The sequence below is a fragment of the Triturus cristatus genome, chromosome 2_2, assembly GCF_964204655.1.
Source record: "Triturus cristatus chromosome 2_2, aTriCri1.1, whole genome shotgun sequence".
Taxonomy (NCBI): Eukaryota; Metazoa; Chordata; class Amphibia; order Caudata; family Salamandridae; genus Triturus; species Triturus cristatus.
Window position 1 is genome coordinate 292,067,832 of NC_140582.1, and position 22,406 is coordinate 292,090,237.

The following is a 22,406-nucleotide window of genomic DNA, read 5'->3' on the forward strand; positions in this document are numbered from 1 at the left end:
CGTCACAGATGTGGAAGTGTGATGGTTAGGATGTAGTGTTGGTTAAGGCCTTTGACAGCGATGCAAGGGACAGTTTTGCGGTATATTCACAAGAACGTGTGATAAACAACACCAAAAAATGTTAACGCAACTTTACACATCGCAGCTTATCGCGGGAAAATGACCCTGTGTCAACGTGGAATTCACAAGAAGGCGGTACCATGCGATAGTCTGCTGACACCGAGGGCAATGTCCGCGATACAGCCACCTTGATGGAGATAAAAACACAAACCACAACACAAAAAAACCTGCGATGGGCCAAAGCGCAATAAGAAAACTGACAACCAGCGTGAGAGCAGCAAGCGTAATGTGGGAAAAAGCACACGAACAGCCTACGGAAAATGCCAGAGAAAAATAAGACATCAACTGCGGAGTACCATGGATGCACCCTGACCGACTGCAGAGGACAACATGTACCCCACAACATCCAAGCACCGTGGAAGAACAGAACCGACAGGCACACCTCAAGAAAGAGACCAGTGGCAGACAAATCAGAGCCGCAGGAGCGACTCACCCACCGTGCAGCATACGCTCATAAGCAGAAGGGCACCTTGACATTGACAACATCTCGGTACAAACAGCAACACCTCCACAACAGAACACAGGACACAACTGGTTCCGCAAATGTGCACAACATGGCAAATGTCATCTGTAACCGCAGGAAAATGTAACATGACAATGTACAAGTACAACCTGTAACCTGCAAATATGTTTTAATCACACATGCTGTGCAATTGGACATCTTGTATTGTCCCATGATTGCCATGGACGGCGACAATGTGACGTGCTTATGAGAAGTAAGTGTCAATGAGGGTGTTCCTACGGGCCATTTCCGCCGCAGCTTCAGGGGGATGCGGGCTACCTGCCCCATCGTCACCATCACCGTCCGGTACCTCTGGAACTGGGATCCATGGGGCATTGGTACAAAAACAGATGTTGTGCAACATGCAACGATCATCTTGCACACGATGTCCGGGCTGTACAGGAGCTTTCCACCTGTGCTGTCCAGGCACCTGAAACGTGACTTCAACACGTCAAATGTGCATTCAACGATACCCCTGGTGCGTATGTGGGCCGCATTGTACTGTCTCTGGGCGGGTGTGTTCGGGTCTCGGAGGGGTGTCATCATCCAAGGGCAGAGTGCATATCCTTGATCACCTTGACAGTGCAGGGAGAAAAGAGTCAATAGTTGGTTCGGCAGGATGTGATGGCAGGCCCACTAATCCAGTGACGCCTGTGCTGGCTGTGTGTGAGGAGAGTGTAAACCAGCCCTTAGGGAGTAGCTGGTGCTGGCAACAACTCCAACAGTCATCAGGCACAGGGCTAGTGGCCCCAGATGCACAGTGGCCGACACGGGTCCACCGCCACTGGACGCTGACCTGCGGGAGACTGGGGTAGGGTCATGAGGGCAGAGCAGGACCTCGCATGTGCCATAGGTGCCTTCGGCAGAGTGTCACGGGGGAGAATGGGAGGTCTACCCCCAGGGCATGATGCAGATGGCACATGCCAGTTGTGCTCGGCAGCATGGCGGATACGAATGCCACAGACCCATGCCAGACACCAAGTCCGTACCTGCCCGTTGCTGATGACAACCCCCAGGCCACAGGCTCAGATACCAACGATGTCCCGCCGGAGGATGACGGTCACTCATGGCGCACAGGGTTAGTGGCACCACGTGTCACCGGCTTGCATTGAACAGGGTTAGTGGCACCATGTGTCGCAGACCTGCGATACGGAATTATGCCTCAGTGATCGAAGGGAGTCTGGTGCTGTGGCTGCTGCCACGGACTTGGGGTCACTGCCATTCTGGACTCAGGACACAGTTCCACATGTGGGACCTACTGGGCCGAAGAGGGCGCCGGCAGAGTATGTTAATAAGAAAGGAGTGATGTGGGCCAGCGTTGGGGGGGCCAGCGATGGTCTGCGGAGGTCACGAGACTGGGGCTTGGTGCTTGCACCGGCACGTGGTGGGCCCTCTTTGACACACAACGGTGTCGGCAGGTGAGCAGTGCGGCCCTGGTGCGCTGGGGCGGGCAGGCCTGGTCTGTGCTTCAGCGTCCTGGGGTGCAGCAGGCGCACAGGGTCGCAGGCCCCGCTGCTCACGGCGTGGGCCTCATGGCAGGCCGCGAGGCGCCGCACTGTCAGTGACGTTGTCTTTCCATGGAGTGAACCACGCTCTGCTCAATGGGGGTTTTGGACCACCCCCCTGCGCAGCCCTGGTGTACACAGGGCCAACCCACTACGCTCATGCACACAGGGGGGGACGCAGCGTGCAACACTTCTGCTATCTGACCCACGTCCTGGGGTGACATGGTTGCGTCCACTGCTCACTACTCTCCAGTCACCAGCAGTTGTGGTCTGCGTAGACATGTCTGTGGTTTGCATACCCATGTCTGTCCTGCACATCCACGCCTCACTTGTCATTGTGTACATTCCCATGCACGGGTCATTTGCATCCTCCGCACAGGCTGCATTCTGCATCTCCACATGTTCAGCTGTTGTGTGGCTGTGGTGCCATGATATGTCTGTATGCGTGCAGGGGTGCCCCAGGATGACCATGGAGAGGTGTTGTCGTGTCTGGTAGGTGCTCGTGTTGTTTAACATGTATGTGGTTTGGTCACGTATGCATTCCCACAGTTGTGCTTTGTGTGTTGGTGGCCTTGGGGTGTGTGATGTGTTGATTTTGCCCTTACCAACGAGCAGTCCAGTTCCATATGTGCCATCCTGGAAGCGCTGGTTGATGATGGACTGTCGGAAGATGTAGGAATCGTGCACACTGCCGGGGTAGTTTGCGACGACATTGGTGAAGAGTCCCCGGTAGTCCACTATTGCCTGCACATTGATGGAATGCGTGTGCTTTCTGTTGTGGTAGTGGTGTGCGGTATCCGCAGGGGGCACAAGTGGGACATGTGTGCAGTCAATTGCCCCTAACACGGCCAGGAATCCGGCTATGGCGTAGAAGCCTTGCTTTGTCTCCAGCTGTTCCTGCACAGTGTTGGGCAAGTGAAGGTACTGGGGAATGAAGCTGAGGATGGCATCCAAGACAGGTGTGATGAACTTTGATAGGGCTGGCTGTGAGGCCCCTCCGAATCTGGCAGGTTTGGGTGGAAGGTACTAGAGGCCAACAGGTGCAGCACAGCCTTGTCTGCGGAGGGATGTTGGTTCTCCGCTGTGTTGGGACCGTCAGCCTGTGAGCGATGTGGGTCATGATGTGGAGGATGGTTGTCCTTTTGAACCTGTAGTGGGCAATGACTTCCTCTGGCGTTAGGTCTGTGAGAGTGGTGCGTTTTCGGTAGGTCCGTTGTCTTACTCTGTGCTGCCTCTGTGGTGGTCCGGGGGGGAGGGGTCCAGGTCCTGGGTGTTTTGGCCCTGTTGGGGCTCCGAGCTGCATGATGAGTAGCTCCATGGCGTTGTTTGTTCTTCGGGTGTGGCTGTGGGCGGGGCTCCGTTGCCTACTGCAGGTAGTCGTCCGTCTTTACACCTACTTGAGGCAGGTGTTAAATACCTGAGGCTAACGCGGCTTATCGCATGTTTTTGACTCGCATCACGGATCTGGCATTTTATTGTGAAAGTGGTGATGTGGTTTTTTCGTGTGTTTTTGCACGGGAACGCCTACTCTGTATCTCATTAGGATTAGTTGGTGGTGTCCGCCATGGAGATAGATTTTGGGGTAGTTATCGCGGGAATACTGGCGATGTCTGCAGTTTGCACCAGCTTGTGAATGGGGTGTTAGATCTATCTCCACTTTTGATGCGTTGAGGTGGAGATAATTCGGAGATGAGTCCTTGTGAATATGCCCCTTAGTGATGATTTACAACCTGCTGTGGCCTCAGAGCATGGATGGCCTATAGGCAATAAGGCAGTGCCCGACGGGCTAGCATGACAGGTCAGTGTGTGAGCAGTTTTTATTTTGAGTGTTGGTGGGCCTGTTTTATGGTCCCGCTGGTGGGATTTTACTGATGATTTCCCTGATGTCAAAACAAACATTGCCTACAGCAAGCATAGATGCATGCAGTCACCCATACCGCGCAAAACACTTCTACTTTAAAAGTTAAAAATTGCCTCAAATTGACTTTAATTGCAAACATGGGCCACTAATTAAGCTATCTGATTCGCTAATATGTGCCACTTTTATTTTGGTGCCGGGGCCTACTTTGTTTCTAAGTCCGCTCAGTAACGCTCTGTGGTCGTGGGGTTCGCAACTGAGTACGTTGTAAATATTTTACATTTCTCATTTGTAACCATAAAAATACAGTTTGAGACGTTGGTATACAAAGTCATTTTCCAGAGCCACTGACCATCCATCAAGTGTGCTGAGCTAAGGGTTTGAGTCAGGGTCTCCAGGTTACCAGCCCACAACTTAGTCACTAGAACACCTTTTCCAATGCCCCGCTTTCCCTCATGTACACTGCACCCCTACTCACACGAGTGCATGTATATTTCCTGGCTGCTGCTCTGACGATGTAAACAAAGCTCGTCTTCATTTATTTTAAAAACCTTGCATTTCTGTAATTTCTCGAGTCTAAACGAGTACATTTTCTTAAACAGTTTGACTTGTTGCTAGGGATTTTAGAAGTATTTGCCCAGAGTGGGAGGTCCCCCAAAATTTTACCAAGAGGGAGGTCCCCCACAGTTTTACCTGGGGGCTCACCCAAGCCAGAATTAAATCTCAGAAGTGTGGCGCCATGGTCGTCGGACGTTGCGAGGTACTGTTGAGTGTTTTAAATGACTGCGTGTTTCTTTTGTCCTGGTACAGTCTCAGGAGTGTGGCGGATGTCCTATATTTCTGTAGATATGCGCAAATGCCCCAGGTCTGGCATTTTAGCCAAACCCGGGTTATCTCAGGTTTGCTCAGAGTCAGTGGTCTCTTTCCACATCCAATCTAATGGTTTACATCATGTGACACTGGTTGCTGCCAGCAGGGCGAGTGTGAATTTCCTATTTCCCATTTCATTTTTGGTTCCGAATTCTGAAATAGCGGTGACTTGGCCGCTGTTCTCTCAAACTAAGTGATTGTTGATGGGAGGCAAAGATCAAGGGTTGCGCGGGATAAGCAGGGGGTTTTCTGAAACTTCTTTGCAGGTGCGCCTCTCAGAGCAGCCAAACAGAAGGCGCTACCTGTTAATACAGAGCGTTGGGTCGCACGCCTCGGAGTCTCAGAAGAGTGTGTGTTGAACCATACACCAAACATAAGGCCCGTTGTCTAGAGTGTGGTTAGCGTGGCGCGAGACAATAACACAAAGCCCCCTTTATAGTGCCACGCTGTCCCTTCGTTGTAATGTCTTGCTGTGCTGACACTTTAAACCCGTCCACTGCTGCTAAAGTGTTTAAACAGTAGTGGACGAGGCTGAGGAATTTAACTTTTCATTCACAGCTGCAGCCAGTGAATGTGGATGCCATTTTTAATCGCCCATACATACTGAGTGATCCCTTCGCCTCACTTACAGATGTTACGTTTTTTTCTTGTTTATTTCTATTTTGGTTTCCAACCGCGGACAGTCCCGCTACCGACTGATAATTTTTGCTAACTCAGTGCATTTCTTGGGAAGCTACCAAGTGAAAGATAAAAATATTTGCAATTCTACAGGTCTCGCATTTAAATGCGAGACCTATGGCATTGCAAACAAGCGGCTGCTGGGAAAGTGAAAGCGGGCATGGCCCGCTGAATGTAAGTGAAGCACGTCATCGTGCCTAAAGTAGGAGAAATTCAATAAATAAAAAGTACACCTACTGTGTAACAACCAAGTAAAGCGGCCAGTAGCCATGGAAGGTTCCAAATGAAGACAAAGCCCTACTAAGGAAGGGCTAACAAGCCTATTAAGCAATCAAACGCCAGCATTTACGAAGGACAAAGACACAAGCCAATGAAAAATTCGGGTGGGGCTTCTCCTCCGTATAGTACCTACAACAGATCATCGCCAGAGCACCTAAAAAGGTGCAATAGTTGACAAATTTGATGTCGGTTTTAGCTATGAGGTTATCTGTAAATATCGTTATTTTAATGGACATAGTTTAAAATTAATTAATATGTTATTTTAGATCTCTTTTCGATCAAACGTCATTAGGAACATTTTATTCTGTACTTTTATGCATATATCAAATGCGAATAAAGTTATTTGATTGATTGATTGATTGACATCGCATTCCTTTAAATGTACATACTGGGATGTCATTGATGACTGCTGTGAGAAAGAGGAACAAGTGGGTGTTGAGGTGTAGAGACCAGATTGCACTAAGAGCTGCAACTCCTTGTCAGAGGCAGTAAGCGCTATATAAATCCATTTACAATACAGTGGGCCCCCTATTTACAAGTATGTCCATCCCTGTGCTCTCCCAGGGGGTTTCCCAGTGACGAGCCCCTCTGAAGCAAAAAGCCCACAAATGGGCCCTCTCTCAGCAGTAAGAGGATAACGTTACCAAGAGATAGTTCTGATTCCCCCACACATAGCAGCACTCTCCGACGGCGGCCACTAAAACCTGGGCTCCTACCTGTGCATACCTGTTTTTGGCTCAGATAATCCATCCCTCTGGCGACATCAGCAGCAAAGTGCAGGAGCTGCTGAGAGGACAGAGTGGAGGCCGTGCTGTTGGCAATGGCGAAGGCTGGATCGGTCTCTAGCACCCGGCTCTTCCGGAGGAAGTCCAGCAAATTCCCGTGGGGGGCATATTCAATGGCAAGGTACAAATAACCTAGTGAGAAATGGAATACTTCTTTAACACAAATAAGTAGTAAGAAAAAAGAAGTCTCAGAGCAATGGTGCGATACCCGGATTTTCCATAAAACAATCAGTTGTTTTCTAACATAAACATACATGTTTACTGTGACTATTTTAACAGTCTCCCAGCATTGAGTAATATTTTGTTTCTTTGACACAAAGTCATATTAATAATGAGATATAACGCATTGTGCAGCTCATAAAGTAATTTGCAGAGTTAGGGGCTGATTTAGAGTTTGGCAGAGAGGGAACTCCGTCGCAATTGCAACAGAGTACCCTCTCCGCTAAGTTTTCGGTCTCCTGACAGATTTCGACCCAGGCAGACAATGGAGCCTATCTGACTCTGGGGCATATCAGCAAGGTGAGGCGATAGAATTATCGCCGCTTTTGCGGCCGTTTTCGGACGAAAAGCGGCGATAATTTTATCGCCTAATTAGCAAGCTCACGCTAACTAATTCTAGGAATTCCTAACGCCCAGCTTTGCATCTCTAATGAGATGCAAAGTGGGCGTTCCTGACCTGACATGACAGGAGAAATGTCGCTAAGCGACATTTCTCCTATCATCAAGCTCCATGCTATGAAGCATAGCGGCAAGAAAAGTAGCGATAACCCCTGTCATCGCTACTTTACTTACGCCTGCTTCAGGACTGACTTAGCCATGATATCCTATTGAAGGTGGATATCATGGCTAAGTTTGTGAGTCCCTATCATCAAGCTAACACCACATTGCGTGAGATTATCGCTGGGTTTCCAGCGATAATCTCACGTTAGGCAGTTAGCGTGAGGATTTTTATCGCTTTTGAGATAAGCGTTGCTAATAGCACGCTATCTCAACGATAAAAATCCACGCTAGCCGGCGATAATTATCCTAGCGCTAAGTGCACTTAGCGATAATTATCGCCGGTTGTTGCTGATATGCCCCCATGTCACTTACATTCTCCTCCAATCGCCCAATGGAGTCTGCCCACTATAGAGTGGGCAGAAGTGGGCTGTCAGATGGCTTTTTTTTCTTGCTGTCCGTCGCCGCCAGGTAAAATTGGGAGGTGGCGGACAGTAAAAATAAAAAAATGACTCACATGTCCATTGGAATCAAAAACCCAATGGTGTGGGGGCTGTTACTTTTCCACTTTCCAGAAGCAAACTTTCACTTTGATAGTTTGTTTTAAAAAAATGTTAAACTTTGGAAAAGTTTTACAACTACTATCATGTTTAACAGAGCTATCTGTCAAACTGTTTAAAGTTTTATAGAAACTGCAGTGATGGTGGTTTCTACCAATGTAAAGAGATGTCCATAGGGCAACAGACATCCCTAAATTTGGTGGATGGAGTGTCTGTCAGGACAACAGAGTAAAGTACTCAGTCAACCTGACAGACATTAAACCATCCTCCAAACTCTAGATCAGGATCATAGTGTGACAGAGCATGTTCTGTAACATTTTATTCTCTACCTGAAAAGTAAATGTAGACTGTAGGAAAGTCAGCCTTTTTGCCATGGTCACCGCTATTTTCTTTTACTGATACTGGTGGTTACTGACTCTGAATGTGCCTTGGGCTCTGCTTACTAGGGACAGGCAGTAGCGGCTGCTTCCGACCGTGGGTGAGGAGGGGGGGAAGGGTAATGAGGTAGGGGAGGAATAATAAAAAAATAGCACTTCCCTCTTGACCGCTGGCCACCATCTTTACTTTCTCCGTACTCCTCTCTGCAGGAAACATACAGCCTCCCAGAATCCCCTGACCAATCACAACGCTGCCTTAGCAGCGTTGTGACTGGTCTGAGCACTGTGGTTTGGCGCTCAGACAGGGGCTGGCAGGCTGTGCATGTTCTCCATTCAGGCTGTAATACAGCCTGCTTGGAGAACATACAGAGTGTGCATCATGCTTTGGCCAGCCCGAGACGGCCGACCAAAGTGTCATGCGCACTTAAGGTGCTGCCACAACTCTTCCCCCTGTGACGCGGGGAGCCCAGTCCCGCACACCTGGCTTCAGTTGCAAGCTGAATACAACAAACGTTAGTATCATTTTTATTTTTGTATTTAGATTGCAGCTGAAGCAGTGGGGCAATGCTCCTCTGCCTTAGTGGAGGAGCCGCCACTAGGCTCAGGGCCAGTGCTCTGTTTAAAAGGTATATGGTGATTGGTGTAATTACAATTGGTTCAGACAACCTACCTGTAAGTCCCTGGTATATGGGAAGGCATGTATGTTTAGAGACCTCAGGAGACTTTATGCACTTAAGTGTGCACTGCTGTGGTGTCTGGTGTCATTTTAAAGCCAGCCCTGCTCTACAGGCTGGTTTTAAAATAAAACTGGGTCGAAATTCAACTTTGGAATTAAAAGTACTTCGAAAGAGCAACACTACCTTTTTATTACCCCTAAGATCTGCCCTAGATACCCCAAGGATAGGGTGCCTTGTAATTGACAGCAGGGACATTATAAAATATGTTTTATATGCCCTGGTGAGGGAAAAACAGCCAAAGTCGTTTTTCCCCATTGTAGTGCTGCTAGCTCCATAGACTAACATAGGAAGGCTTTATTAAAGTTTAATAAAGTCTAACTTTTGACAGGAGTCAGTTAACAAAATAATTAAAAGCATCACAATAATAAACAATAAATCCAACAACTTGCCAAGGTCGGATTTATTATAACTATTGTAGGAAAGTAGTTTTAGAACCTGCTTTCCTAAAATTACTTAAAATAGCCCTGTAGCAGCCTCTTCTGATTGGCCAGCCTTTGACTGCCTGATCCAAGTTGCTCCCTGATTAGGTGTGAAGAGGCCTGGGGCTGAAACAATGCAGCCATCTAGTGGGAGTATATCTGCTGCCTGCAGGTGTCAGGACAGGAAGGGGGCTGAGGATATAAACTAGTCTTCAAAGGGAGAAGACCAGGTAGTACCGGGACCAGGCCCACCGCATTTCCTTGATCCCCAACCAGGTGTAAACCCCCTCTAATTAGATAAGGAGAAGGGCTCAAAGGCGAGTTTAGGGAAAGTTAGCCACACCTGTGGGTTGGGTTAGCCAGACTTGAACTTGAATTTTGATTTTGACATTTTGAATTTTGCTGAGATGTGCATTCTGGAACAGAAATATGTTACACTTTCCAGGTAATGGTCATATATAGGGTGGCAACTTGAACCCCATTGGTTGGGGTGACCCCCTTGCCAGCCTAGAATATCGAATAAATACGGGAGAACTGCAATGCACCTGCCTTGAACCATCTGAAAAAGAAGGACTGCCCTGCTGGACCCTTGGACTGCACAAGAAAGGACTGCACTCATATGGCCTGAACATGCTGCACAATCAAGGCTTCACAACAAAATAACTTTGCCTGTCTTAAAGGACAAAGAGTGGACTCACTGATCAGCAAAAGGTAGAAAAGTGCTGGAAGAAGGTACCTGCAACATCAACAACAAGGACAACTCCAGCTGGCACTCTTCACCTCGATTTTACTTGGATTCACGAGGTGAATTGTGGGAGTTGCTCAAGAGGCAAACCAGATCTTCTGAACCCTTGGTTGGTGCTGTGGACCCCTTTCATGTATCAAGAAACCTTAAGCGAAACTTTCTTGAAAGTTTTGTGGAAACGCTCCATGAGAAGACCGGCACCAACGACGAGAGTCAAGCTGACGGCGTTGAATCCCCGACTCGACCTGACCATGCAGGTTTGCCCCGCTGAAAGTTCTGGAGCTCCTCGCCGTCGATGACGAAGAGAAAGAACTCCAGGACTCATCGAGGCATCATGCTGCAGCAGACCGGCGTCCTTGAACCGAAATCCGTATACGAAGACCCGATCGCTTGACATCGAGAGAAAAAGCTCATTAGGTAAAAACCTGACCGGGCCCTACCGTTCATCGGATCCGACCCGTGTTCCATAGCGGTCAGCCTGAAAATGTGACTTTATCTAGGTCCAGTGTGACCAGATAGCTGCAGTTGGCGCTTTTCCCGTTTAGGCACTAGAAAGTACACTTTTTAATATAAACTTTAAAAATTCATATCTCTGGTGCCATACATTGAATTTTTGTTATTTTGGTGTAATGTTAAACATACGAATATTCTCTTTTGTTATAAATTGGTGTTGGATTTTTATTGTGTTGTGTGTTTTACTTATTTATTGCTTTGGTGATATTAAATGCTTTACACACCTGTCTCTTAAGTTAAGCATGACTGCTCGTCAGCCAAGCTACCAAGGGTTGTGCAATGATTATTTTATTGAGACTTGACTGGACCTTATTGGTGTTTGTGGTATTATTACTAGCTGTGGGTACCTACCTGCACCTACTAATAAACTACCTTCCAACATGGACATATAAAAATATAAATATAGTTCATATGTAAAATATAAATATGTCCCTTACATACTGTAGATTTATATGAGTGCTTTCCTAAATGATGTCCATGTTATGTAAAAGCAATTCAATATTGCTTCGTGGCACTACCTCAATAAAGGCTGGGAATCTAAGGAACAACTTCTAGAGGTTGTGGACTTGAAACATCCAGGTCTTCAGTAGTCCTCAAATAGCATATTGATACCCTATTTTCATAGGGGTTTGGGTGGTGAGTTCCAAAGATTTGCTGTTTGCCCTGAGAAAGATCTACGTTCTAGACGTATTTTATATTTTAGCATGTGAACCGCTACTTTTGTTATTGCTTCCTTCTTTCCATATAACAAATAGCAGACTGACATTTGTGACTACTTTCCATTTGTGATTACCAATCCAAAATAAAATGAAAAGTGAAGTAGATAACATAAACAGGGTTACTAGTGCACGACATTTCATGCGTTACAAGGTACTACACAAATTAATACATCTAGCAACATTTATATTTACATAGGCACATAGTTGACATTGGGACATGGCAAAGGGGATGGGGTTGCAAAATAGGATTAAAAGGAAGAAATCCTCAGTGTTTCCTTTGCTTAAAAAGTGATAATTTTAGATCAACCTTAAATATAGAAAGACCATAAGAATAAGTCAGTGGAGATTGAGTTTCAGGAAGCTAAAAGGTCAGAATCTTTACGTTGCACAGATATAATATATAATATACAATATACAATTATAGAGGGTAGGATTGGAAATGGAGTCCACAAGAACCCTGGTTCATCTGCTGGACTATTGCAATATAGTTTACATCTGCAGCTCAAAGAAGGAAATACAGAAAATCCAAAGAATACAGAACCATCTGCAGTAGTAGTCTGGCTCAATGTGAACAACCCTGACCACATCACTTCAGCACCTAAAGAACTCCTCTGGATGATGATGGAACTAAGAAAAAAAAATTCAGTCTAATTTTCGGATTAATTTGGGCAGATGGTCTCATGTCCCTCCAAGCCTTGTGTCTCCTCTGCAGCCTGTGCCAAAAAGGTTCAGCAACGAAATTTGATTTGCTCCCCTCAATACAGAGCAAAGGGCGTTCATCTCTAGAACTCGCTGGATCCTCATTTGAGAGCAGTAGCCATCACAGCATCTTTCAAAAATGATTTTTAAAATCTATATTTTCAAAGGGACATTTAACCCAAATGTAATCTTCATTGCCTCCTTCGCACTTTGTTTTTTATAGAAAAGCGCAGGCCCCTTAAGAAACCTGGGGCCATTTTATCAAGAACGGCGCAAACATTATTGATAAGCGATAAGGGGCTTGATAATATGCCCTAGAGAATTCCAATAGCATCCCAGGTTTAATGTCCTTGACACCAGAACCTGGGCTTCTATTGGGATGCTCTAGGGCACGGGTACTCATAGTACGGCCCGCGGGCCGCCAGCGGCCCGGCAAGCCTTCCTTGGCGGCCCGCGGACCTTGCAGGCAACATACCTCGTTTTTTTTTATAGCTCCGGGCGATTCTTTTAAAAACCATTCACTTGTTAATAAGGCTTTGTTGTATTTCACCTCTTCTTAGCGCCCCTGCATCTCCACTCTGATTGAGTGGAGATGCAGGGGCGCTTTTGAGTGGAGATGCAGGGGCGCTAAGAAGAGGTGAAATTCAACAAAGCCTTATTAACAAGTGAATGGTCTTTAAAAGACCTGTGAAGTACTTGGGTGCGGCGGCTGTGTGTGTTCCAGGGAAGCCGTCTCAGCGCGGAGTGAGGTGACAGGGACAGCAGGGTGAAGTGAGGGGGGTGCAGCAGCTAGTGAGAGCAGCGGGTGAGTTTACAGCGGAAGGAAGACAGAGTGCGAAAGAGGGAGGGAGAGAGAGAGGGAGAGGGGGAAGACAGAGAGCGGGAGACAGAGAGGGAGAGAAAGAGAGAGAGGGAGACAGGCAAGGAGACAGAGGGAGAGGAAGGGAGCAGAATCCGACAACATCTTTACTCAGTAAGACGTGTTGCATAAAAAAGTTTTCAAAACTTTGCTAAACACATCTCATCACGGCATCTTTTAAACTACCTTCTGTTGTGGCCAAGATGTATCACCATGACCTGTGGCGTTCTTTCACTCGAGCTCTCCTGGGTTACACTCCTGCAGACAAGGAGGAGCTCTGCACTTCAAACCTCAACGTCCTGACATCATCCTGACGCGCAAAGGCCACTGCCATTTCGATTTGGGAAAGTATCTTTGGACAAGCGTAGTGATGTCGGTGCCTGCTTTCACTAATATTTGATTCTGCACAATTGTAGGGCGGAGGTAGAAGCAGCACAACCCAATGTGCTTTGGTGTTCTTCATATAACAATGCAGTAATCTTCCAACAAATGGCAACCATTTTAGGGGGTTTTCCAATAGTGAAATTAGTGTTTAACACCAATCTTAAGAGTTCAGAACTTTACACTCGCATTTCACTTCAGCTGGGTTGTAACCTTCGGCATCTAGCCCCATAACGGTGCGTTCTTGCTTGTATAGTGATTTAGAATGTCAATTAAAACGCAGAATGTTCGCCCTCCCCCATTCTTCTTCTTCTCCAATCCAGTGAAACCTGTGTTTCAAAATGGCAAATTGAAGAGGTATTTTCTCATTATGCCTCGATTTTTGGATCTTCTTTGAGCGCTGAACGGAACACGTCATTATTGATGCATTGTTTAGCAGCAGTTCAGGAAGTTTCACAACATTGACCGGATTTGTCATCTGAGGAGGCTCTCGGGTTGAATGAGTATGACGTTTGTTTAAAAAACGAGGTCCACATTTGCTTGGAAAAAATTCAGCCATGTTGAAAACGTATCATTTTGGTAAACGACTGCAAAGAAGTGGAGAAAGAGTACAAGAATATATGACGGCGCTGATAAAGCTTGCTTCTATGTGTAATTTTGGTATGAATAATGATGAACTTTTAAGAGGCCAGCTTATGCTGGGGTGGGGTATAGAGAAGGTGAAGGAAAGATTTCGGAAAAAAGATGATCCCTCTTGCATGGAAGTGGTAACTATTGGCAAGTCATGTGAACATAGTCAGGCTGGTGTGGAGGTAGTAAAAAGGACAGTATTCATAGATCTAAGCATAATGGTATGGTACACATAATAAAGTACAGAAAACAAGAAAAGGGTCAAGTTAAGGATTTCATATATTTTCAGTGAATTTGCTTTAGGTGTGGAGCACATGAGTCTATGGCAAACAACAAGGAGGGAGAAAGAGGGAGAGGGAGGGAGGGAGACAGAGGGAGAACAGAGGGAGGGAGACACAGAGAGAGGAAGACAAACAGAGTGAGTGAGACAGAGGGAGACAGAGAGAGAGAGACAGAGAGAGAGGGGGGAGACAGAGAGAGGGAGACAGAGAGGGAGGGAGACAGAGAGAGAGGGAGGGAGACAGAGGGAGGGAGACAGAGACAGACAAGAACAAGACAGACAAAAGGGAAGGAGACACGAGGGAAGGAGACAAGAGGGAGGGAGACAAGAGGGAGAGAGACAGAGGGAGGGAGAGAGACGGAGACAGAGGGAGGGAGATGGTGAGAAAGGGAGGGAGGGAGAGGGTGAGGGAGACACAGAGTGAGGGAGACAGGGAGGGAGACGGAGAGGGAGAGAGGGAGGGAGACAGAGAGAAAGAGAGAGAGAGAGAGGGAGGGAGACGGAGAGAGGAAGAGGGAGAGAGAGAGAGAGAGGGAGGGAGACGGAGAGAGGGAGAGGGAAGGAGAGAGTGGGACAGGGAGGGAGACAGAGAGAGGGAGGGAGACAGAGAGAGAGGGAGACAAACAGAGTGAGTGAGACAGAGGGGGAGACAGAGGGAGGGTGACAGAGGGAGGGAGGGAGACAAGAGGGAGGGAGACATACAGAGGGAGGGATGGACTGAGAAAGAGAGAGGGAGGGAGACAGAGAGAGGGAGGGAGACACAGACTGAGTGAGACAGAGGGAGACAGAGACAGAGGGAGGGAGACAGAGAGAGAGAGGGACGGAGAGAGAAAGGGAGACAGAGTGAGGGAGACAGAGGGAGAGAGAGAGAGAGAGAGAGAGAGAGAGAGATAGAGAGAGAGGGAGACAGAGAGAGGGAGAGTGAGAGAGAGAGAGAGTGATAGAGGGAGGGAGACAGAGCGAGATAGATAGATAGATAGATAGATAGATAGATAGATAGATAGATAGATAGATATAGATAGATAGATAGATAGATAGATAGATAGACAGACAGATGTGTGTGAATGCCGGGTCTGGTGGCTTAGTGGAAGGCGTCCGCTGTAGGGGCCTGTGTTCAACCTCATGGTCACAGTTTTTTTTTTTTGCTCTAGCCCCTCCCCCTCCCCCACTGCCCCCGCCCCCGCCCCCACCGGTGCGGCCCTCGGCCACAAACCACACTGTAAATTTGGCCCCCGAGAGAAAGTTTGTGAGTACCCATGCTCTAGGGCACGGGTACTCATAGTACGGCCCGCGGGCCGGCGGCGGCCCGGCAAGCCTTCCGTGGCGGCCCGCGGACCTTACAGACATCATACCTGTGTGTTTTTTACATCGCCGGTTGCAGCAGCGTGGAGCTTCTGGGGCCCGGGCGATTTCTTTTAAAGACCATTAACTTGTAAATGAGGCTTTGTTGAATTTCACCTCTTCTTAGCGCCCCTGATGCAGGGGCGCTAAGAAGAGGTGAAATACAATAAAGCCTCATTAACAAGTGAATGGTTTTTAAAACACCTGTTAAGTACTTGGGTGCGGCGGGGGCTGTGTGTGTTCTCGGAAGCTGTCTCAGCGCGGGTGAGGTGTCAAAGGGTGAGGAGGACAGCAGGGTGAGGTGACGGAGGGCAGCAGGGAGTGAGAGCAGCAGGTGAGGTGACAGGGGGAGGAAGACAGAGTGCGCAGAGGGAGGAAGACAGAGGGGGAGGGGGAAGACAGAGGGAGACAGATAGGGAGACAGACAGGGAGACAGAGGGAGAGGGAGGGAGACAGAGGGGGAGGGAGGGAGAGCGAAAGGGAGAAAAACAGTGATTCAGAGAGAGAGAGAGAGGGAGGGAGACGGAGAGAGAGAGGGAGACAGAGGGAGGGAGACAGAGAGAGGGAGGGAGACAGAGAGGGAGAGGGAGGGAGACAGAGGGAGGGAGACGGAGGGAGAAAGATGGAGAGAGGGAGGGAGACAGACGGAGAGAGAGAGAGAGAGAAGGAGACAGGGAGACAAAGAGGGAGACAGAGAAAGGGAGACAAACAGAGTGAGTGAGACAGAGGGGGAGAGAGAGAGTGATAGAGAGAGGGAGGGAGACGGAGAGAGAGTGGGAGGGAGACAGAGATAGAGAGGGAGGGAGACGGAGAGAGAGAGGGAGACAGAGAGAAAGGGAGACAGAGTGAGTGAGACAGAGTGAGACAGATGGAGGGAGACGGAGAGAGGGAGACAGAGGGAGGGAGTGAGACAGAGGGAGACAGAGGGAGGGAGATGGAGAGAGGGAGGGAGACAGACGGTGAGAGAGATAGAGAAGGAGACAGGGACACATAGGGAGGGAGACATAGGGAGACGGAGACAGAGGGAGACAGGGAGGGAGAGAGAGGGAGGGAGGCAGAGAGAGAGGGAGGGAGAGAGAGGGAGAGAGGGAGAGAGAGAGAGAGGGAGGGAGGGAGACAGACAGAGAGAGAGAGGGAGGGAGGGAGACAGAGAAAGGGAGACAAACACAGAGAGGGAGACAGAGGGAGGGAGAGAGAGAGAGGGATGGAGGGAGGGAGAGGTAGGGAGACAGACTGAGACAGACAAGAGGGAGACAGAGGGAGGGAGACAGACAGAGGGAGGGAGAGGGAGGGAGAGGGAGGGAGACAGAGGGAGGGAGAGGGAGGGAGACAGAGAGAGGGAGAGGGAGGGAGAGGGAGGGAGCCAGAGAGAGGGAGGGTGACAGGGAGGGAGACGGAGAGAGAGGGAGGGAGACAGAGAGAGGGAGACACAGTGAGGGAGACAGAGGGAGAGAGAGAGAGAGGGAGGGAGACGGAGCGAGAGATAGATAGATAGATAGATAGATAGATAGATAGATAGATAGATAGATAGATAGATAGATAGATAGATAGATAGATAGATAGATAGATAGATAGATAGATAGATAGATAGATAGATGTGTGAATGCCGGGTCTGGTGGCTCAGTGGACGAAGGCGTCCGCTGCAGGGGCCTGTGTTCAACCTCATGGTCATAGTTTTTTTTTTGCTCTAGCCCCGCCTCCTCCCCCACTGCCCCCGCCCCCACCGGTGCGGCCCTCAGCCACAAATCACACAGTAAATTTGGCCCCCGAGAGAAAGTTCGTGAGTACCCATGCTCTAGGGCATATTATCAAGCCCCTTATCGCCGCTTTAGCGGCAGTTTCATGTCGCTAAAGCGGCAATAATGTTTGCACCGTTCTTGATAATATGGCCCCTGGTATTTTTTCCTGTTGTTTCCCCCATCTATCTACATGGGAAAAAAAATTCTCCTCCCCATCTTCCGTCAAAGTGAATACTGACATTTTCATCTGTTTCCCCCCTTTCATTCCTGTTGAATTGCTCAAAGTGGTGCCAACGATCAGTGAGCACATTGCAAATTAATTAATGAAATACATTTTTAGATTATCTTACCGCGGTGTTCACATGCTCCTAGCAAATTAATGATATTCGGATGATGTCCAAGTTTGTACAGAACTTCTAGCTCACCAGCAAAATCCCTGTGATCATCTTTTGATGCATATTCTAAAAGAAAAATAGAGATGATGGCAATTCATTTGATGAGTATTAGACTTTTCGCGACACCATGTTTATACTTATTTATTTGAGTGGTCTTGTTGACATACTTGTTTTATTCAGTGGAGGTATGACCACAAGGTACAATTCAATATTTTAAAATACAATTCGTACATATGAATGGATGTTTTTAATCCTATGCCATCACAGCCCAAATATGTTTAAGAATACTGATGTAATTTTAATTTTATTAAACAAAAAGGAATGTCACACTACGTACTCTGGAAGTCCCACTGGAAGTCAATAGAGATATTTTAGAGCAATAGCTCGAATTTCTTTAGAATGACGCAGATTGTGGTTAGCTCATTTCGTACCTTCTGACGTTTTTGTAGGCACCTTTGTCGTGCTCCTATGTAGACTGCGTTGTAGAAGTCAAGTTAAAATAAGATCAGTGCCCTGGTAATCCATTTCAATCTAGTGTCTACACTGGCGAAGTAGAAATACCCTTCTAGTAATTATGAGGTGGTGCTTGGTGCTTTTGACCATTTCTGCTATCTGACATTGAGGGGAAGGTCGTTATCAAACCAAATCCAGAGGTTTCTCGCTGACTGAACTGGAGTTAGGGCATCACTTAGTTCTCTTGGCCATTCTTTTGGCACACGTTAAAGAACACTACATCACAATGCATTAACCATCAGCAACCCACATTTCTCTCCTCTTACTTTATTACTTTATGCTTGTCTTTAACCATGTACAGCGCTCTGCTGCCTTTTGGCTAGGTTTGTGCCATAGAAATACCATATACATATATACATACATTCGAACAAGAGACTATGCGTTGTGATTTTGCCAGTTTTCAGGAGTTTTTTTTTTAATAGTTTCTGGTATGTTATGTTCACATGGTGATTTGAGAGTTCTCCTAACTCGAGGTAGGTTTTAATGTTGTCTGCATACATCTGGAATTGAGCTTGGTATAGGGAGATAATCTAGTGCAATGGGTGTCATGTAAATGTTAAACAGGAAAGAGTGAAGCATTTCAGACATGAGTCGGGAAAATTGCAGTGGTCACCCCATCCCCGTTAAGGCAGCATGACCTTCATTGTGACTTGTTGGACCCATGGCGGATGGTTCGTCAGGTCAGACATTTTTACTGGTTTACACAAAGCTACTGGAGGCTACACTAGTGTAAACTTAATTCTTCCTCCCTCTCTAAATAAAGGGGGACTACAAGTTTTGTGGGTAGAAGGGCATGGGGTGGTTCTTCTGAAGGTACAGAGATCTCTGCCAGGCAGGTGGAGATCTCGAAATATGATGGTAAGGCATTCACCAGAATAGCAGAGGTCATTAATGATGCCACTCTGGCAGGACAGTGGGATGGCCACCAAACCTTAAATAAGGCAGCTAGTGGATTAAGTTGCAAACTTCTCTTTTTTTATTTTATAATCCTGCAAAAGACTTGTAGTGAGTGGACGGATCTCTTCAATCATTCCCTCCTCAATCAATAAAAAAGTCCCATGTTCCATTTGGGGCTATAATTTGTGGGCATCAGCTGTGGAAATGACAAAGGACATGTGAGGTGATTTGCAATTATGGTTGCAAATTTAAAGTAGTTTGCGTCTCTAATGTGCCACAGGGCAATGCATACAATGTGGAGGCTCTGGATTTGGTAAGGCTTCATCCCATTTTTACCAAACAGTGCACTTCAAGTTATAGGCCAATAGGTATTTCTCTCTTTATTGGTCACACATCATCAATTTCTCATTGTGTTCTAGGCCATATAACCCTGAATAGCTGCACTCTGATAACCTAGCTGCAACTTCTCCTCAAGGCACTATATGGTGGAAATGTACATTGTTAGAAATGGGGGTCTCTGTTTGGCAAGGGCTTGCACCTTTGTCCAAATAAGGACCCTTCTTCCTAGTCAGGGTAAGGGAGTTACACTCCTAAAATAACCCCAGCTCACCCCCTTGGTAGCTTGGCACGAGCAGTCAGGCTTATCTTAGAGGCAGTATGTGAAGTATTTGCACGTAACCAACAGTAATACAGTGTAAGCACTACAAAAGGACACCACACCAGTTTAGAAAAATATTCAATATTTTTATATACTTAAGAAAAGACCAAAAACGATAAAAATCAACAATACAGTACTTACAAATCTACAGTTATCAAAATACGCTTGAAAAACAGTACCTTGATGTCGATAGCTCCGTCCGGGGCTATCATTGCGTCATGAGCAAACAAATCCAAACAGTTCTGGCTGACCGCAGTGTCGCGGGCCAGCTACGGTGTCGGGAATACCCGCAAACAGTACCTTTTAGAAATGCAGGGCGTCGGCGACCTCTCGTTGGGCTTACGAAAAAACATGGCGTCGGTTCCGGAGGTCAGGTCTGGTGTCGTCAGGGTCCTCGAAGTCACATGCGTTGCAGGTCGACCTCCTCTCTGTTGAAGTCAGGAGCACTGGCATCTGCAGGAGTCGAGTACTACAGTGTGAAGTGCAGCGGTGCGGCGTGCGGTGCCCTCAGGTCGCAATGCGAGCAGTGGCTTGGTGGCGGCATCAAATGGCGTTGTCTGTGAGACCAGGGTTGCGGTTCGAGATGAAGGTGGTGCTTGTCACGGTGCTGGCAGGTCACGGTGCAAGCAGCCGCCTCGTCGTGGCTGAATTGCTGTCGTCGGCTGATGAATTGAAGTCGATGGCGCTGGCGTCGGTAGGCCAAACAGCAGTGCGGGATGAGGGTGGTGTGTCGTGTAACTTTACGAGCGGTGCCCTTGACACGATGCAAGCAGCGGCGTGGAGCGTCGTCGTCGGGGATACCAAGGCATCGTCGTGAAGCGAGGCGGTGCAGAGTGCAGTGCCCACAGGTCGAGGTGCGAGCAGTGGCTCGGTGGCATTGTCAGCAGGCGTCGTCGGTGAGACCAGGGTCGTGGTGCGGCGTTGTGGCGGTGCCTTCTGCGGTGCCTTCAGGACACGGAGGGGCAGCAGGGTCATAGATGTAATTGAGTTGCTTTTCTTCTGTTGCAGCACAAAACACACAGTCCCCAGTGCTGAGGGCAGAAGAACTTGAATTCTTTGCTGTTCCTGAGACTTCGTGAACAGGGGGCAAGCTCTACCTCAAGCCCTTGGAGAAACTCACAAAAGTAGATTGCAGAAAGTTCAGTCCAGTCCTTTCACTGCCCAAGACAGAAGCAGCCACTGCAGGCCAACACAGCAAAGCACACAGCAAAGTGGTAGTCCCTCCTCACAGTTCTAAAGTTCAGGGGTCTGGGCCCCAATATTTATATCCCAAAATCCTTTGATCTCTTAGGCAGAGAGGGTCTGTGCCCAGCCAGAACCAGTTCTGCCTTCTCTGGTGTGAGTTCCTGGCAGGAGGTGGAGACGGCATTGTCAGAGGCAGACCAGCCCTTTGAGGTGCAAGGAAATCTCCTCCCTCTTCCCCCATCGCAGCCCAGGTCTATTCAGCCCTTTCCTGACCCACCTAGACTATCTAGAGCCACTCCTGCTCCCCAGCCTTCTGTCATCCAAACCCAGACAGGCAATCCACATTCCAGCAGAGGCACACGGGATGACTGAGCAAGAAAAGACCTACTTTCTAAAAGTGGTATTCTCAAACACAGAATGTAAAAATCACCTTAACTAAAAGATGCATCTTTAGATTCTGAGTTCTGGCATACTAAGCATAATTTTCTTACCTACTTCCCCGGGCTCGTTATGTTATACTCACGTGGGTGGCACAATCCGTGCTGCGGGCCCACGAGTAGCATTTGATTCACAGGCCCTGGCAGACTCAGTGCACTTTTCTAGGGACTGACAAGTAAACCAAACATCCAATCATGGAAACACCAATCCATAACATACTTTACCACAGGAGCACTTGCACTTTACCACTGATCAGCAGTGCGAAAAGTGCGCAGAAAAGCTACGCCAGCACAAACAGAGTCAAAACCGGAAGGTCAGCAAGCAAAAACTCAGGGAAAACACGCCAAAAGATGCCAAGTCTAACACACATACCACAGCATTACCTGTAATTGTACATAAAATTGTGAAGACTAACTTTGAAACCTATTTTGTGCATCTGGAGGGAACTAAAAGCCCTGAGGAAGTCCTTGTGCAGGACGAAACACATTGGCGGGATTGATGCACTGTTTTTAAAGGAGGCAATGGATTTATAATAAAGGTTCTGAATAAAAATTGAAGTGCTGGCGGACCCCTTTCGAGTGTTTTGTGGATTTTAAATGAGACTTTATTGTTTCAAAAATACACTTTTGGAATGATTTAACATTGATGAGCTTAGATGGGAACTGTGAAATTGACTAAAATATTAGCTGTTGGGGATTGGATCGACTGATAGTCCTGTTATTTCAATATTGACCATTTAATTGTTGACAATGGGGTTTTAAGCTGGCAAATCAGTTAGAGGAAGAGCACCTCTTGGCTGTTTCTACTATCTGCAGAAATGCGATGTTAGTAGCCATAGCTGTTCGTGATTTCGGTTTTGCATGATGCATAAACTATCCACTTTTAACATATGTGTAACATAGTAAATAAATCAGGCTTGCTTCCTTTGCTGTAACTTTTTATATTAAACATATCAGATCTATGACATCAGGCCAATAGCCATACTGGCTTGTCACTATATTCAACTC

At 47.5% G+C, this 22,406-nt stretch overlaps 1 protein-coding gene across 1 annotated transcript in view; it reads right to left on the reverse strand.

The window, feature by feature from the left end:
• The window catches only part of TEK (TEK receptor tyrosine kinase), a 542,264-nt gene that overhangs the window by 106,461 nt on the left and 413,397 nt on the right, over positions 1 to 22,406 (reverse strand). Inside the window, exons 16-17 of the mRNA XM_085641331.1 lie at positions 17,664 to 17,774; positions 6,539 to 6,729 (exon numbers count right to left, since the gene is read on the reverse strand). Coding sequence (XP_085497457.1) covers positions 6,539 to 6,729; positions 17,664 to 17,774 — 302 coding nt within the window. The remainder of the gene's footprint in view (positions 1 to 6,538; positions 6,730 to 17,663; positions 17,775 to 22,406) is intronic.